General features: G+C 34.2%; 1 protein-coding gene across 5 annotated transcripts in view; it reads right to left on the bottom strand.

Annotated features, from left to right (window-relative positions):
- The window catches only part of STXBP5 (syntaxin binding protein 5), a 165990-nt gene that overhangs the window by 148297 nt on the left and 425 nt on the right, over positions 1-17268 (bottom strand). For all 5 annotated transcript variants that reach the window (XR_016395246.1, XM_022558713.2, XM_022558722.2 and 2 more), the window contains exon 2: positions 16114-16211. Coding sequence is in view for 4 of the 5 variants with exons in the window: in XM_022558713.2 (XP_022414421.1) it covers positions 16114-16211 (98 nt within the window). In the remaining variant the exon portion in view is untranslated. The remainder of the gene's footprint in view (positions 1-16113; positions 16212-17268) is intronic.

The raw sequence follows: 17268 nt of genomic DNA, 5'->3' as shown, positions 1-17268 counted from the left end.
ATTCCAATATAAAAAACAATTTATTGGACTTCCCTGGTGGCACAGTGGTTGAGAGTCCGCCTGCCGATGCAGGGGACAAGGGTTCGTGCCCCGGTCCGGGAAGATCCCACATGCCGTGGAGCGGCTGGGCCCGTGAGCCATGGCCGCTGAGCCTGTGCGTCCGGAACCTGTGCCCCGCGATGGGAGAGGCCGCAACAGTGAGAGGCCCGCGTACCGCCAAAAAAAAAAAAAGTAGGGAAAAGATGCTTTGGTTCAAGATAGTAAGCTGAACATATATGTCTGCTATAACTTTGTTTTAAGAACATGCTAAAAAAAAGTAAAGCCAAGAGATTAAAAAAACTTGGAAAATATAAGAAAAAAATGCACTATAAAAGACTTTTAGGAAAGGTAACATCGAATAAGAGAAAAAAAATGTTATCAAAGAAGTAACACGTCAAAAATGTATTTTACTTAGCTTCTAAAAAATAATAATAATAATGTGTCTTCAGATGGAAGTACCCAGAATGATAAATGAAATAAGACCCATACCTAAATATACCACTGTAAAATCTTATCGCACAAATGCTTAAGACCCTATAGCCTACCAGGAAAAAAATTACCATTTGGATGGCAATAATAACACAAATAAAAGAAGAAACAAAGCAGAGCTTCTTATACTAAAGACTCTACTTTGTCTCCACATTTCCCATCTTGTAGCTCTTAAAAGGTAAAGAGAGCAAGCAACAGAATATTCCTTAACCATGTCTGCTTAACTCACTCATTTCTCTTAATTGAGAACTTTAATATGCATTGGGGATATAAATCATAGTCCCTATCCTCAAAAGTCTTAAACTCTAGTAATGGAAATATAAAAGCAAGAGAGCAGATAGGTGCACAGATACTCCCAAATGGTGTTCATTTTTGTAGACAAGAATTTAGCTTGAAAAGAAAAAACACTTTCCAATTACTTTCACGATCGTCAGTTCATTTGGGCTTTAGCCTGTCTTACAGTATTCTATGTCCATGCTGTTCTTTTGTTTTCCTCCTTCCTTTTTATATAATTATATTGAATTCTGTTGGTACTTCCTTGTTTCCTTCAACAGGCATCACCTGTGACTAGTAGAATAAAATATAGTAAAAGAATCAGGCAATGGGACCCCAGCCAGTGATAAGTTCTGAAAGTACAACTCCTAGGCAAGTTTCACTGCTGCCACTACCACTGATTACACACATATTTGACAACCTCTACTTTTATGAAGAATGTGGTAATATCAAGAGTGGTATATACTTAGGAAACTGTTAAGGTTTTTAAGATTATGTACCTTCTCAGAGAATCTGTTCATTAATTCCTGTCACCAAGGAAAAAGGCAAAGAAAGTACTGGCATTATTCCAACATCTACAGAAGTGACATCTTCAATTTTCCAACCTAGAAAGAGAAGATTGGAGTACCTATAAAATGGAAAAGAACTGGAGAACTTTGATATCCTGTGCAGTTTCTGAAGATACACTTATATCCTACAAAGTTTAAAAATAAGAATATGGAAAGCTGTATTTTTCATGAACTCGTAAGTGACTAATAAATTATCCCATGTTTAATTATGTACTATTCTGTGAAATAACTTTCTTTGAGCAGATATTCTGCTAACAAACCAAGAAAGACTTTTAAGGGTAAATTGTTCCTTCCTGCCACAGTAAAAATACTAAACCCAAGAGCATAATTTTAATCCATCAGAAACCCTGAAGATTTCCACTAACTTCTGTTACCACTTCTTTTAGTACATTCTTAGACTTTTAGCAAACAGGGTAATTCAACTCTTTAAGTAGTCTAGTAAGCCTTCAAGGTGTCTACTCTGAATTGGCTTACTTTTCTGTGAATAAAAGATCAGTGGATGATTTTTATTTTTAATGGCCTAAGTCTTGAACCATAATGTGATTATTTTTCAATAACGAAGTTAAAATCTAAATACCACCGTGGTGTGGTCAAAGAATATTGATGAAAGCATCCTTAAAACAAAAAGAGGGTGAACTTTAGCATCAGACCAACTCTACCATTTACCCTGAACATAAACAACAAATCAATTAGCACGTGAAAGCTTTCATTTCTTTGTTATTCTATACTGTTATGAGGAATAAATGGGGGGCAACAAATAAAAGGGGCAGTACATCATACATTTATCCTGGTCAAGATAATACAACCTATTCAAAAAAATAAAATTTCTAAAAGTAGCAGATAGCCAGATAAAAAATGGAAATACATATCCTGATCTGTGATAACTAAGACAACCTATGTGTGCTGCAGAGTTCTCTTCTGTGAACTGCTTCGCCTGCCTCCTTCGTCTCATCAGTGTGAGGATCACCTGCAAGTTTGAGACTAGACTTTTCAACCTCATAATTAGACTCCATGGTCTTTCTTTTTTTTTATTGCTGGTTCTCATATCCAGTGATACACTGCTAGGAAGAGGAATAATTCAAACCCGGAACTCCAGTTCCTTTCCATCTTCATAAATATTTTGTACAGCTTCACAGCCCTGTCTCCAAAGGCAATGATAGAGCAAAGTGTCAGCTTATTTCCTTATGGATGGTTATACCACAAATCTCAAGATGTTATGATTGCTTTAAAATGACATCCTTTCTACACACACTGTACTGAACATGATTCTCATCTACCATTTGCCTCACTAAGAATACTACTACCCTGTCTACCAAACATTTAACCAGTACTTCCCAATTCTGGCTCTACATTATAAGCATCCATGGACATTTAAGGTAAAAAAAAATTACAGATGTCAAACCCCATGCCAGACTCACTGAATCAGAATATCTAGAGAAGAAATCCAAACACATGTTTGGGCATTGTTTTTTTTTTTTTTTTCAGCTCCACAAATCATTCTAACATATATAGCCATGGTTCAGAACAACTGCAAAACCTTGTGGGCTAAAGTATAACACATTATCTTCCACAAAATTCATATACTGATATACATACACACATATTGTGTATATATATATGAATAATTAAATTTTTCTGTTTGAAGAAAGAAAGTCTGAAAAATTATTATGAATCCCCTTAATATCTCATCACAGGTCTTACTTTCCAAACTTCTAAAAATTTGCTACTTCCATCTGAACTAGTTCTAATCAACTTGATAGGAATATGCTCAAAACAAGAACTTAAGTCTTTACCAAAGTTTAAGATAGTGAAGAACATCTCATTTTGTATTTTATGATCTATGAATGTATTTGCAATACAAAGCCTTTGTCAAACAGCAATTATTTTCACTTTCATAGTACAGTACCCCTAACTCTATAGTTTCATCTGCTTAACAAACATCAATTTAAAAACCTCTTTTTGAAGATCATGTGTTTTTCACCTATAAAAATTAATACAGACTTCCTATTTGTCATTCAGCACATAAGAAATTTGGAAGTTTTCATTCTGTCCTAACAATAAATAAAAAGCTGTTCACACTAAAAATCAACAACTCTTCTTAGATTCATAAGACAAGTGAGGTCACAGGGCAAATGGCTGCCCCTAAAATTGCAGACGCAGATAGGCCAATACAGAAAATCACAACTTACTGAAACAAACCAACCAGCAGACATCCCTGCAGGAATCAGTGCTGGGGTAGGAAAACCTAAACTGTACTTGATGAACTGCTGAAGGCCTAAAGTAGACAAGTCTGTTAGAAACTCCAGGAGGACCCAGTCATGGGAGGGATCCCCATACATTAGTGAGTTTTACCTCCATGGGCTCTACCAGGTTCTCACAGTAACTATCTGAGAAAAATCCCCTCCCACTTCCAGGAGGGGGAAAGGGAAAAGCAACCATTTTTAAATACACTGGAGCATTCTGTTCATAACAAGGTCTGCCCTCTGGAGAAACTAAGAGAGCCTAAACTGCTGGGGGGCTTATCAGAGCCTAACTGACCTGAAGGAAGGGAAATATACAACTTCAACCCACTCTAGCCATCCTAACTCCTCTGAGGGAAGTGGGAGGAGAGGGGAACTGAGGAGCACCTGAGTAGTTCACAGTCCAGAAGCACAGGCTTGCTCAAAGACTACGACCAAACAACACTTCCCCTCCCCATACCACCAAAAATGAATCCAGACACAGACCTTACATCCTTCACAAAAATTAACTCAAAATGGATGGTAGACCTAAATGTAAAACTCCAAACAACAGAATTCCTATAACGTAGGAGAAAACCTAGATGACCTTGTGTATGGCAATGACTTTTTAGATACAACACCAAAGGCATCATCCATGAAAGAAAAAAATGGTAAACTGGACTTGATCAAAATCTTCTGCTCTGTGAAATGCAGTATCAAGAGAATGACAAGATAAACCACAGACCTGAAGAAAATATTTGCAAAAGACACATCTGATAAACTACCATTATCCAAAATACACAGAGAACTCTTAAAATTCAACAAAACAAACAACCCAATTAAACATGAGCCAAAGACCTTAACAGACACCTCACCAAAGAAGATACACAGATGGCAAATAAGTATATGAAAAGATGCCCCACATATGTCATTGGGGAAATGCATATTAGAATAAGGAGATACCACTACAAACCTATTAGAAGAGCCAAAATCCAGAACTGACAACACCAAATGACGTGCAGCAAAAGAGCTCTTGTTCATTGTTGGTGGGAATACAAAATGGTACAGCTATCTTTGGAAGACAGTTTGGCAGTTTCTTACAAAGCTAAACATACTCATACAATACAGTAGTCACACGCCTTGGTATCTACCCAAAGGAAATGAAAATGTATATCCACACATAAACCTGTGCATGGATATGTAGAGCCACTTTTTCAAAATTGCCCAAACTTGGAAGCAACTAAAGATGTCCTTCAGTAGGTGAATGGATAAACAAACTGTGGTACATCAGACAATGGAATATTATATAGCACTAAAAACAAATGAGCTATCAACTATGAAAAAACATAGGAAACTTAAATGCATATTACTAAGTGGAAGACAATCTGAAAAAGCTACTTACTGTATGATTCCAAATATGTAACATTCTGAAAAAGGCAAAATTATGGAGACAGTAAAAGGATCACTGGTTACCAAGAGGTAGGGGAAAGGGAGGGATGAAAAGGTAGAGCACAGAAAATTTTTAGGGCAGTGAAACTGTTCTATACGATAATACAATGGTGGATACATGTCATTATACATCTGTCAAAACCCACAGTATGTACTACACCAAGAATGAACCCTAACATAAACTATGGACTTTGGGTGATGATGTGTTAATGTAGGTTCATCAATTGTAACAAATGTATCACTCTAGTGGGGGATGCTAATAATGGGGGAGTCTGTGCCGAGTGGGAACGGGGTATATGGGAAATCTCTGTACTTACTGCTCAATTTTGCTGTGAGGCCAAAACTGCTCTAAAAAGTAAAGTCTGCCAAAAAATTAATATGTTAAGAAATGAAGCTAGCCACATTCTCATGATTATAAGGGTGGACATAATTTTTACTGCTCACTCACAATTCTAACATCCTGCTAGTCTGCTATTTAAGCAAAACTATAATGTGCACTATTTCTACAGTAAAAATTTAACGAAATGCTAAAATTAACCATGAAAGATGCATAGGTCAACATTTAAAACTTCCTTAATCCAACACAATTGTAATATTTTACAGTAAATGTCAAATGGTATTTGAAAAATTGTCAACTGCTTTCTTTTCATGTGAGTGAAACATCAAAACAAAGTAATTGCAGCATCTACACTAAAATATAATTATAGCATTAACTGGGTTGAAATAGGCCTCTAGTTACATCTTCCACTATTATTCTGAATAAGAATTTTTTATTATTTTTGAATAGAGTGGTTCAAAAATATTCATCCTTATTATTTACTGCTTTGGAGTTAGGACTGTCTCTAAAGGGGTCAAAATGAATTATATTTACTATCACAGGCAATTCTTCAGAATGGCGTTTGGTACATAAATATACTTTCAAATGAACCATTTGCTCAGTCGTCTATGAAATATAGTCATAATCATGGCCTGGGTTAAAGAAACAAAAAGGAACATACATTCTCACATATCATATAACAATCTTTTATCCCAGCATCCATTCTCAGATGCTTAATGGTTAAGTTCTTAAGTATGGCCAAGTGAATTTTAAAAGAAAAATAAAACACATTATGAAAAATACAGTACAAAGACTGCATAGATGGAAAATCTGTTTCAATACTTTTCCTCCCTTTCAAAAGACAAAAAGGAAAAAATACACAAAAGGAAAGCAATTTGGCAGAGAGTACTGCAATAGTTGATGCCACTAGATTTATAGTCACTTTTGGCAGAGTACTGCTGTGAAAAAGCAGAGGTGCTGCTATTACAAGAAAAGATTATGTACTTTCAAGAAAGGGTAGGATTAATCACTCTTCAACAGACAACCTCACCAGGAAAAGCTCCAGAAGTTCCAGAGAGCCCTTACTGAAAGGGAAACACAACCAAAAACCATAAAACAAAACATTATTTAACAATAATTACCATATAATTTCTAAGTCTATATTACTTTTCCAATTAACATCCTGTGTTTAGCAAACCCTAATTTCCAAACGAAGACTGTACTAAAACCAAAAGTATTAGCTATTGTTTTTAGTTAAAAACCTTTGTATTCACTCCCAGTTTAAAGGAATGTTACTCTAAATCAAGGCTCATTTTTAAATCATAGCACCAGTAAATATAAAGAAATATGCTCAGTATGTCATCATTTCATTTGTCTTATATAACAACTTCCAAAAGGATTAACACCAGTTGGAGAAATGAAACTAAGTAGAAATTAGCCTTATTTACTGAATAAAATTTATATTTACTGCTAATGAAAAATGATGTAAACAGTGAGCAACTATAAAAATTTTTCATGGCGGATATAATGTTTTCAATTTGTCCCATGTATGTTCATTCCAAGAAGGGACATGCAACATATCTGACTCTTAAAGAAGGTAACCATGCACCTAAATTTGCTTCTAAGAGCTTTATGAGTTTTTTTTGTTATTGTTGTTAATACATTTTTTCAGGTTATTTTCTCCCACAGTGTAAATGATTTATTTTTAATCAAAATTTGCAGACATATAAGAAATCACAATATTTTAATAAAATATTTACATTCACTGTTATTTTTAAAAGTATCTAAATGTTTCTACATAGCTCTATATAATATTAATGAAAATATTAGGAAAAAGCTACAAATGCCAATATATTTTAAATTAAAATTAGGAAGTAAAGGGCTCAAACAATACTTCAATAATAGAACTGATCACTGAATTGTCCCCAAACAATGCCTGATAAGTCATCTTATCATACTAATTATAATTCACCAGAAAAATAATGCATCTTTCATAGGATCAAAAAATACTTATGAAAATAATTTAACTTGGTATATAGCAGTACCATATATCACTGATCCTTTAAAATAGTTTTCTATTTATGACTAAAAGATTCAACTGATATGCGAGTGTAATTTATGAAACTTAACTATAAAAATGTCAGTAGTAATTCCTTCCTGAGTATTCCTCTCCAATTTAAAAGCAAGGAAGCCTAATAAACTAAAGCAGGGATGGCAAACTTCAGCTTGTGGGCTGAATCTAGTCCACTGCCTGATTTTATAAATAAAGTTATACTGAAATATCTACACTCCTTCCTTCACACATTGTCTATGGCTGCTTTTGCGCTACACTGGCAGTGTTGAGTAGCTGGGTCAGAGACAATAAAGCCAAAATATTTACTATCTAGCACTTTACAGAAAGAGTTTGCAGACTCCTGAATTACAGATTTAGACCTTCATTACTTCATTTGTATGCACACACACACTCATCTTTTATATGATCTTTAGTAGAGAAGTATTAAGCTAATCATTTAAGAATCTGTATGTTCTTTCTGTTTTGATTTTATAATTGTATATTGACCACTGTCCAATTTCTGGCCTCTTTATAAGGCAGAGGATACTGCTTGATTCTGATTTGCACTGCTTTGGACTCTACTGCATCTTCTCATATGCTGTAACATTTCTGACAGTTTATTTTAAAATAAAAATACCTCAATATTATAGCTATAATTTCCAAAAGGACTAGTTTTAGCCATTTAATGACTATGTGATATTACGTATAAAGGATGGTAATTTAGAAATTTAGATTTTAAACGCTGAATTAAGAAAAAGATTGCTACATGGGTGGAAAAAAGGGATGGAATTAAAACCAAAAATACATCACAAAGAGAAAGGCACTGGGCTTTAAAGGATTACTTTAACAGGGAAAAATGTATTCTAGACCAGGGGTCCCCAACACATTAGGGTTCCTGTTAGGAACAAGGCCGCACGACAGGAGGTGAGCGGCAGGTGAGCCAGCGAAGTTTCACCTGCCACTCCCCACTGCTCCCCATTGCTCGCATTACCGCCTGAACCATCCCCCCTCCCCCATCCGTGGAAAAACTGTCTTCCATCAAACCGGTTCCTGGTGCCAAAAAAGTTGGGGAACGCTGTTCTAGACTTAAGGAATCACTAAACACATGGCCCATTGTGGAACACTGAGTAGTAAGGAATAAACTGTCAACGATTCTTTCCCCTTCCCCTCCTTCCACCCAAGCCCAAAAATAAAAACAAAAGTTACACATAAAACAGAGCTAGTATCCAAAATTTCTTTAAAATGAAATACAAAAGAATGAGAGATTAAAGCAATTGGGACTGCTAAATCTGCAAGTAGATGACTGTTACTTAAAATTTTCAAAAATGTTAAAAATTATAATAACAATATATGGAAGACAACTAACTTGTCTTTCTTCTTTGGTGTTGCAAACAAATATTAGAAATAGGTTTAAGTTAAAGTACAAGACCTATTATATAGAAGCCTGAACATCTTCACAGGAAGAAGTTTGAGTAATTAAATCCAAAGGTACTATTGATATTTCCTCCTTAGAATGATTTACATCACATATGACTAAGGGAAGGGAGATGTATCAAATACCTTTTGGTAGTCTTTTATGATTATAGTTTATGAACTCTTAGTTTATTTTACAAAAATCAAGTCAACAGTCACTTTGTTTTGCTTCCTAGGAAGTTTTATAGTACTATATTATGTTTAATAAAAGGCATTCAAATATAAAAGATAGTATATAGTAAAACATCCTTTTCCCTTTGTCATTCTGCTATATTCTTAAACAGACATCTGTTTAGTTCAAACCAAAGACATTTCATTAATCTGCAATCCCAAGATACCGAATATACCTTCCGATGATGATAATGCACCAAATCAGGACAGGATATTCTCATTTAAGCATTATCAATCACAGTGCTGACACTCTGATTATTAATTTCCTTCTTGTAAACAAGGTGTCACTTCCAATGCATGAAGTTAAAGTCTTATCTTTTATTTAGTGATAATCATCCCTATAGTCCACTTATTTACATGCACATTGCTAGTTATTACTTTTCCAACCTACTATACAATTACTCAAATTACATGCTAGCAAGTCAATGAAATTAGTCTCTATTAAATTTCTTACGTAAAAATTAATAAAATCATATGATTAGGAACCCAGTATTATTTTTAAGCAATCTCATTTTAATTTACATCCTGACCATTAACACCCAATAAAGGAAAGTAAACTTTGTAAATAATATTTAAAAATGGCCCAAGTTTCCTATGTCATTAATGAGGCCCTACCGATTAAACAAAGGAAAAGCAACAACCCACCATCCTAGTATGCAATGTGAGCTGCTGTTTCATCAACGAAAGAAGTGTATCTCACATGCTTTTTCCTGCTCCCTTTTGTAAATAAAAGTTTACAACTGTGCATCTGCTGACTTATTATGAATGCAGGCAACGGGTACAAAGTAAAGGGACCCACAATGGGATTGAGTCTAACACTTCACCCTCTTTAACAGATACTCAGAACAACCAATCAGAAGACAACTCTAGACAGAGATGGTCCAGAGCATTCCCAAATCCTCCACAGAAAAAAATTCAAGATCCTAGAGCCGGAAGGACTCTTAGAAATCACAGATCCCAATTTCCTCATTTTACAGAAAAGGAAACTAAAGCCTAGAGATTTTAGTTGGCTTATCCAAAATTAGTCTGAAGACTAGAACACAAGCTTGTAATAAGGGAATTCTTCCAACATTCCTTTACCTTTTTCTGTCAGGATGGCAAAGTCAAGTTATATTTTTAAAAGCAAATTATACTAAAAAACAAATGGAAAACGAAGAGAATACCTAGCAGAAATAAAAACCCATTTTACTTAAAGTAAAAAGGCTTACCAAGCACAGACTTGATTCCCCAGTAATTAACATATCCCTTTTCAATCCCATTTAGATTCTATCATACCTTGTTTCCCTCCACAGGAAATTCATTGCAAAATAACTGCTTCCAGGCAGACACCTTTTCTGGTAGTTTCTAAAGTAAATGTGCCTATTCTCCTTGCTGCAGTACTCCACGCTGAGAATCACAACCTATAGCTGACACAGTACTCATTCTTCCTTTTATACAAAGTCCTCTTCAGTGAGGAGCTAAGAGTTGAGAAGTAAAAGTATTTCGAAGTCCTTGTTTCTCCTCTACAGCTAGAATTTAAAATGACTAGAGCTCTTCTATGAACAAAAAGGATGGCGGGGTAGAAGAGTAACAAAAATTTGGCTAAATTTTAGCTGAGCTGTTTCATTTTTAACTACTTTGAACAAAAATCTATTTCCAAATCTTTTTTCCAGTTTTGTTAATTACAATAAAATAAAATTAATAAGCAGCAAGTCAAACATTGCAATGCTAGCTATCTTATAGTACAAAGCCATTAAACAATCATTTATCACCTACTATGTGAAACAAACTTTCACAATCATTTATCACCTACTATGTGAAACAAACTTTCACGTATTATCTTATCACATCTAAATAGCAATCCTTAAAACTTGTGGTTGAAAAGAACACAACCATTTTAAAGAGGACAAAAACAGTACTTTAAGACCTTTTCCTTCGAAGACTGACTACATCAGCTACAAAAATAATGAAATTAAGGCCTTCCTACACAGAGCCTGGCAGCTAGTTGCTTCTCAGCAAGTATTTGCTGAAATAAATGAATGAAAGAACTGAACATTAAAACCATAGAAAAACTCTCATATTTATAATAATATCATATTGAATAGTCACCAAAACAGTCCTTGCATGGTCCTAAAAACATACACATTATTGCATTTAATCCTGACGCTCCCTTCATGAGCTAATTGGGTTATTATTCCTACTTAACTGGTGAAGAACTAGGACAAAGTGTAGTTGTTCTCAACCAGGAGCCCCTGGAAGTGTGTGAGGGCACGTGGGTTACCACACTAACAGCAGAGGTAACCCTGGCATTTAGTAAGTGGGAGCCAGGGATATTAAATAGCCTGCAATGTGCTGGGCAAACCCACAGAATTATCCAGCCCCAAATACTAGCACTACTGAGAGACACTGACCAAGGATAAATGGACAAAGCCAAACAGCTAACAGTGACCTTAAGTTATTTTGATTCAATAACAAAACCCAGGAAATCACCGAGGACCAACCCAAAGGAAATCAAATGTAAAAGCGCATCAAATTCTCAAGCTAGAATCAGTCTAGGCTACCTTCTCGAAATGGCAATAGGATAAAAGTAAAAGATTACATAATTCCAAACTCCACATCACTCTGCCACACTCTTTACCAAGTTTTCCATTTCTGTCTTGTAATTGCCTCGGTGCTGTATTTGAAAACTTTATCACCACCTTTAGTTGCTCCCTCTAAGATCTGATACAAAGAAGTCATCAAGTCCTTCTCCAGTTCCCATTCTACTATTCCTGCTTTGGATCCACTTTACTACCCATATGGATTTAGTTACATATTAAGGTTCCCTTGGTTCTATTCTTTTCAACCACTGCATTATTAATCATCCTAAAAATCACAAGGTCTTCCTGAGAGCATATCTCCTTATATAATGATTCCTACAATGATTCCTTACTGAATAACACCCAGATAACTCAGGCTAGCACTCAAGGTTTTCCACCTACTGGTTCCTTATTTCTCCCTCCAACTCAATTAGGATCACAATTCCAAGCAGTCTCTAGTATTCCTCTAAACTACCATGATCCCTTTTCTCTACTTTTGCCCACACTGTTAGCCTAGAATACTTTTCCGACTCCTCCTTCCCTGCCATTCTCAAGCCTCATCTACTAATGTGCAGACGTGTCATTAAACGCAATAAACTTCCCTGTAGTCTGACCTTGTGTTATGTGAGTAGACCCTAAATAACTCTTATTTCAATTATGTTTATCTAGTTCTAGTCCTTGAACATAAGAATCATATTTTCATTTCTTTTGCATACTCACCTAGAACAATATATAGCTACTTAGAATCACAAAGTTGTTTCTCGAAGAAATCATCTAATACAGCACCTTCATTTTAAAAGTAAGAAAAAACTAACTCAAGGACACATAATTCTTTAGTGGCAAGACACGAACAAGAAATAAGGCCACAATTCATAATCGAATGTTAACGCTTAACAAGTGCTTGTTAAATGAACTCCAATGTACAGAAATCATTTTGTAAGCCTGCATTCAGCAAAATTACACTGCAATTTGAAAGACAAGCCCATGCCTTATCAAAGCAGAGACTGCCTACTATATTTTCCACAAGTCAGGAAGACAATAAATGAGATCCTTTGATAATTGTGATACTTAAAAACTCAATTTTTTACAAAGATTAAGTAAATTTGAAAGTCCATTTTTTGGCACAGTCCTTGAGATACTCATACATAAAACAACCTTGTTGTGTTTAGACGAAAATACCTTAAAATAAGATCAGGGTAGCCCATAGTTACAACAGACTATGAAGCAATTCAAAATTATACTAGTAAACTAGGAGTCCAGATAAGGACAACAGCAGAATTACTAGAAATGCCTTCATTCTTCACTTAGAACCTTTTTTCTCCCCTTTACTTATTCCATATGGGGATAGATGATTACTTTATCTCAATAGTTCTGATGCTTAGATTACTCAGAAGAACCAAACTGTACCTATTTCTACATGGCAAAAGGAGGAGAATTAAGATAATTAAATCACTACTGTATAACTTGGCATATAAAATTATGCTTCCCTGCTTCCTATCAGTAAGTTCATTCCAACCTCATATTCACTCTAGAAGCCAAAAAGGTTGAACATAAGGCATGTTTATAATGACATCAGCCATTTGCTATACGTTAATGCAGCAAATACATTAAATTTATCTTGCTTCATTTGTTAGATACTGTTTAAGGATTCAGATTTTCACAATTCTTGTCTACAAACATTAGATATCAGATGTAAATTCTTCATCATTTTTTTTCTAACCTCAAAATAGATAACTTAGTATAGTCCTCCAACATTTAGGAAGACATTCTATTAGTTAAATTAGACATGCAATTCAAATTCTAATAACCCAGTCCCACTTTTGAAAACCTCCTACTCTGCTCGACAGTTAGATGAAAGAAGACTTTATTTACAAGTATATTTCTGCTCTGAAGACATCTTTTAGAACAAATGTATGACAGACTACAAGAGTCTAATATGAGAAGAAAATAAAGAGAAGGATTGTAAGAAGCCAAATGCAACAGTGAAAAATATAAAAGAACTAGGGCAAGAGAAGAGACTTATTATTAAGTCTGCACATTAAACCAATATGGAGCTTGGAAATAAACTATAGTTGTCTAGCTTTCAAAACAAAGAACAGAGAAATTAACAAATTTTAAGCCACGTATGTGGAAATTATGTAAAACTAAAAAGATCTTAGTCTTATTTTAGATAAAGATTTTTATTTTACTTTAAAATAAAAAAAGATTTCTATTTTACTTTAGATTTTCTACAAATCAAAGCCATAATAAAGCTCATAAGCTTATCTCCTACTTAAACCTAACAGAAGGAATGACTAGTGGTATTACTGGTAGGCAAACCAATTTATCACTATGGAATGTTCATATAAATCTCGTAAAAAGGTAAAATAAAAATGTATTTGGTAAACTGCTTTCCTAACTTCACTGTAAATACAGTGAGAGGTTCTAAAAAAAATTTAGAGTGTAACTGTAAATTACAGATTCACTTTTCATACAGTATTTAACTATAAAAAAATGTATAAAAGCAAAAGACATATAAGTGATGATTTCATACACTTGATCCTTTTCATTTGACAGTTAGCATTAGGCCTAACATTTCAATTTTAACTTCTCCCTTTGTGTAATTTGCTAATTCCTCAAATGCAGTAGGGGTAAAAAGTCTTGTCTACGAAAAACATTTGATTTTATAAAATCAGCCTTGCTTGCGGTACTCATGATTATATTAAGTTATAAAAGGAGCAGACTGGCTGTTAAAGGAAAAAAGTTATGTACCGTAAGAAAATTGAGACCACACTGGGTCTCAACTGGGAAAATAGTAAAAATTGAACCCACTTAAAAGAAAACCAAAATAATCTAAAAATAGTTGATTTAATTCAACTTTTTTTTTCCCCCTTTTAGTCCAGAGGTGATACTCTTTTGCTGTGAACAAAAAAAAATTGGCTTTTCATTCTAAACAGTCCATCTGGATCCAATACCACACTACTTTGTCACTACACGGGGTTTTGCTGAACACTTAGCACCCACACTACCAAAATTAATTTTATTCCCATCTTCACAAGACTAAAATAGGAGCCCTAAACTAGAAGGTATTGATCACTGGATACCGGAATAAAAATATCTATACAATTGAAGTAAAAAATATTTTAGTGTCAACTATCTAGATATCTGGGTAAGAACTATTTAGAAATACTGTCTTAGAAATTCACAGGTTCAGATCTAGCTTGGTCAGATTTTACCATTTTTACAGGTATGAGTGCACTACTGGTATTTACTATGAATGATAGACTTCACTTAGTAACACAATTCAGTGAAAACTTTTATAAGCATTTTGAACATAGCACACTAATCACAAATAAAATATCCTGATACCACGTATAGCACTACTTTGAAATGAAGATTTTAAAAGATTATAAAAAAAGGTAAGACACATGTTTAACTCAAATGCAGGCTCCCCTCCTCCTTCTCAGGAGCCAGATAAATCTAACACGTGGGGAGTAAAGTTTCCTGCTCCTCCGTGTTTCTTATCATCTAGTGTTTTCGTCTATTTATTACCAACATGTTACTTCAATAATATGTAGGAAGCAGATATCCTACTGATGGATGAACAAAGCATTTTCTTTTTAAAATTTTATATTTAAGTTTAAAATTAAGGGCATTTAGGTTAATATGGGTAAATATCATAGTAAAAGTAAACACAATTTTATTTCAAGTTAAATAGTTTGAGAGGAATTGTGAAGTATTCTCCATTGTTCAGACTGAAAAAATTATCTTGAAGAATGAGTAGGTATTTGGAAAAAAATGCTATGACAAAACAATTACAGTTCATGCATAACCAAGAAAAATAATCCTCTATACTAATACGTACAGCTAACCTAACAGTATTTACATATACATAACAAACGTAGACCATCAAAGGGAAAACATATCAAGACAGTACACTTCTCCATTTGCATTATACTAACAAAATGCTCTAAAACTTTTAGAAATAGCAATACTTCATAACTATTTATATAAAACTTATATTTGTTTTCTAATGATTTTTCTAGATGGACAAGTCAGAAACAAATTCAAATTCAACCTCTAATTCATTAGAATAAATAGTCATAATTTCAACATCTACCATGCACAATATTTTTAAAAAAGCAAATAAAATGTGCCTTGTGCTATTGTCTTTAAACCTCATCCTCTACATAGTCCGTTCAATAGACCACTAGTATAAGTAGATATATTTCCCCTTAGAAACTTCTACTTCCTTGCAAAGACAGTAATTATTAGAGCAAAACTTTAGAACTCTATGTGGATACGTGTTTAGCTACTATAAATTGACCTAAGAAACATCACAGCAACATACAACCTGCATGCAAGTATAATCATGGGGAGAGATACAACCACATGATTTCACATAATACCTGATCATACCATTTCTTTGGCATTAAACAGGAAAAGCAACTAATCAGCAATACAGAAGGACTGGGGAGAATACAGTAAAAGTTAAAAAATAAAATTAAATTAAATGAAAGGATACAGCCTTAAAGCACCAGTCTGAGTTCCCACTGCCAGGATCTTCTGTACAGGATCAAAGGCCAGGGCTGAGGGTTGATAGGGAAATCCATGGCGAACAGTCTAGGGATGGGCAAGTGACATCACAGCAACCAAGGCAGAAAGCAAAGTTTTAAAACAGAAAAGTCAATAGAGGTATTAGAACCGAGAAGCAATTATAATTGATGCAAAACACATATACATGCACTGCTATTAAAAAAAAAAACTATGAAGTCTACATCAGACAAAAACCTATGCACATAGAATCTGAAACCAAAAAAACAAAACCAAAAAAACTATCCCAGTGTTACACCTTAATTTCTGCTTTTCCATCATAGTGGTAGGCTTTAGAAGAAAATTTAATATTCTATACTATTATGTCTGAGAACAAATTACTGAAGTTTGCAGTGGTCAAAAATTCTGTATATTCATTTAAAAATGCAATTCATGCTTTTTTTCAAGTGTGCTAACTTCATCATTACTTTATTTGGATGCTAAATACAAGTACTTCTAAGGAAATGCTGTCATAATTACTCTAATTAAGGATTCAGTAAAGCAATTAGCAAACATCTATCTCATCATTTTGCAACTCTAACAGAATGAAAATAAACACAGCATATATTTTTGCATTTTGCTATTAAATCCTTAATAATTTTAGGACACTGGGGCAAAAAAGTATGTACACACTTTTAAGAAACTCTGACTTATGAATGCCTGGTATTAATACCAACACAAGTTTGTATTTCTCATTGAGCAGCTGGTGAATTAATTCGCTGCATCATTCTTTCTGAATTACAGACCGCTATGGCAACTGTCGTGCCATTAATAGGCAAAAATCACAGCTCTAACTTTTTCACCAAACAAAATGATAGAAAGACCCTATGATTTCATATTTTAAGCCTCCTACCACATTTTAAGGGAAAAGTGATGAGCAAATATCTAGTTGAACACGTTTGGCTTTTTGATAAACAACATTCATTAGACACTGTTCCCAAAGGAAACTTGGAAGTCAGTGAATTATGTATTAAAATGCTTGAATATAAAAGCCATAAGATTAAGGTCAGTATAATACGTTAGAAGCAACCTTGAAATGACTGCCGCACGTGAAATTCAACGAAAAGGAGTAAGATGATGTCAATCT

The sequence above is a fragment of the Delphinapterus leucas genome, chromosome 12 (genome assembly GCF_059928025.1).
Source record: "Delphinapterus leucas isolate spDelLeu-1000000601 "Yukka" chromosome 12, BTC_Dleu_Yukka2, whole genome shotgun sequence".
Classification (NCBI taxonomy): Eukaryota; Metazoa; Chordata; class Mammalia; order Artiodactyla; family Monodontidae; genus Delphinapterus; species Delphinapterus leucas.
This window is presented reverse-complemented; position numbering and strand designations above follow the sequence as displayed.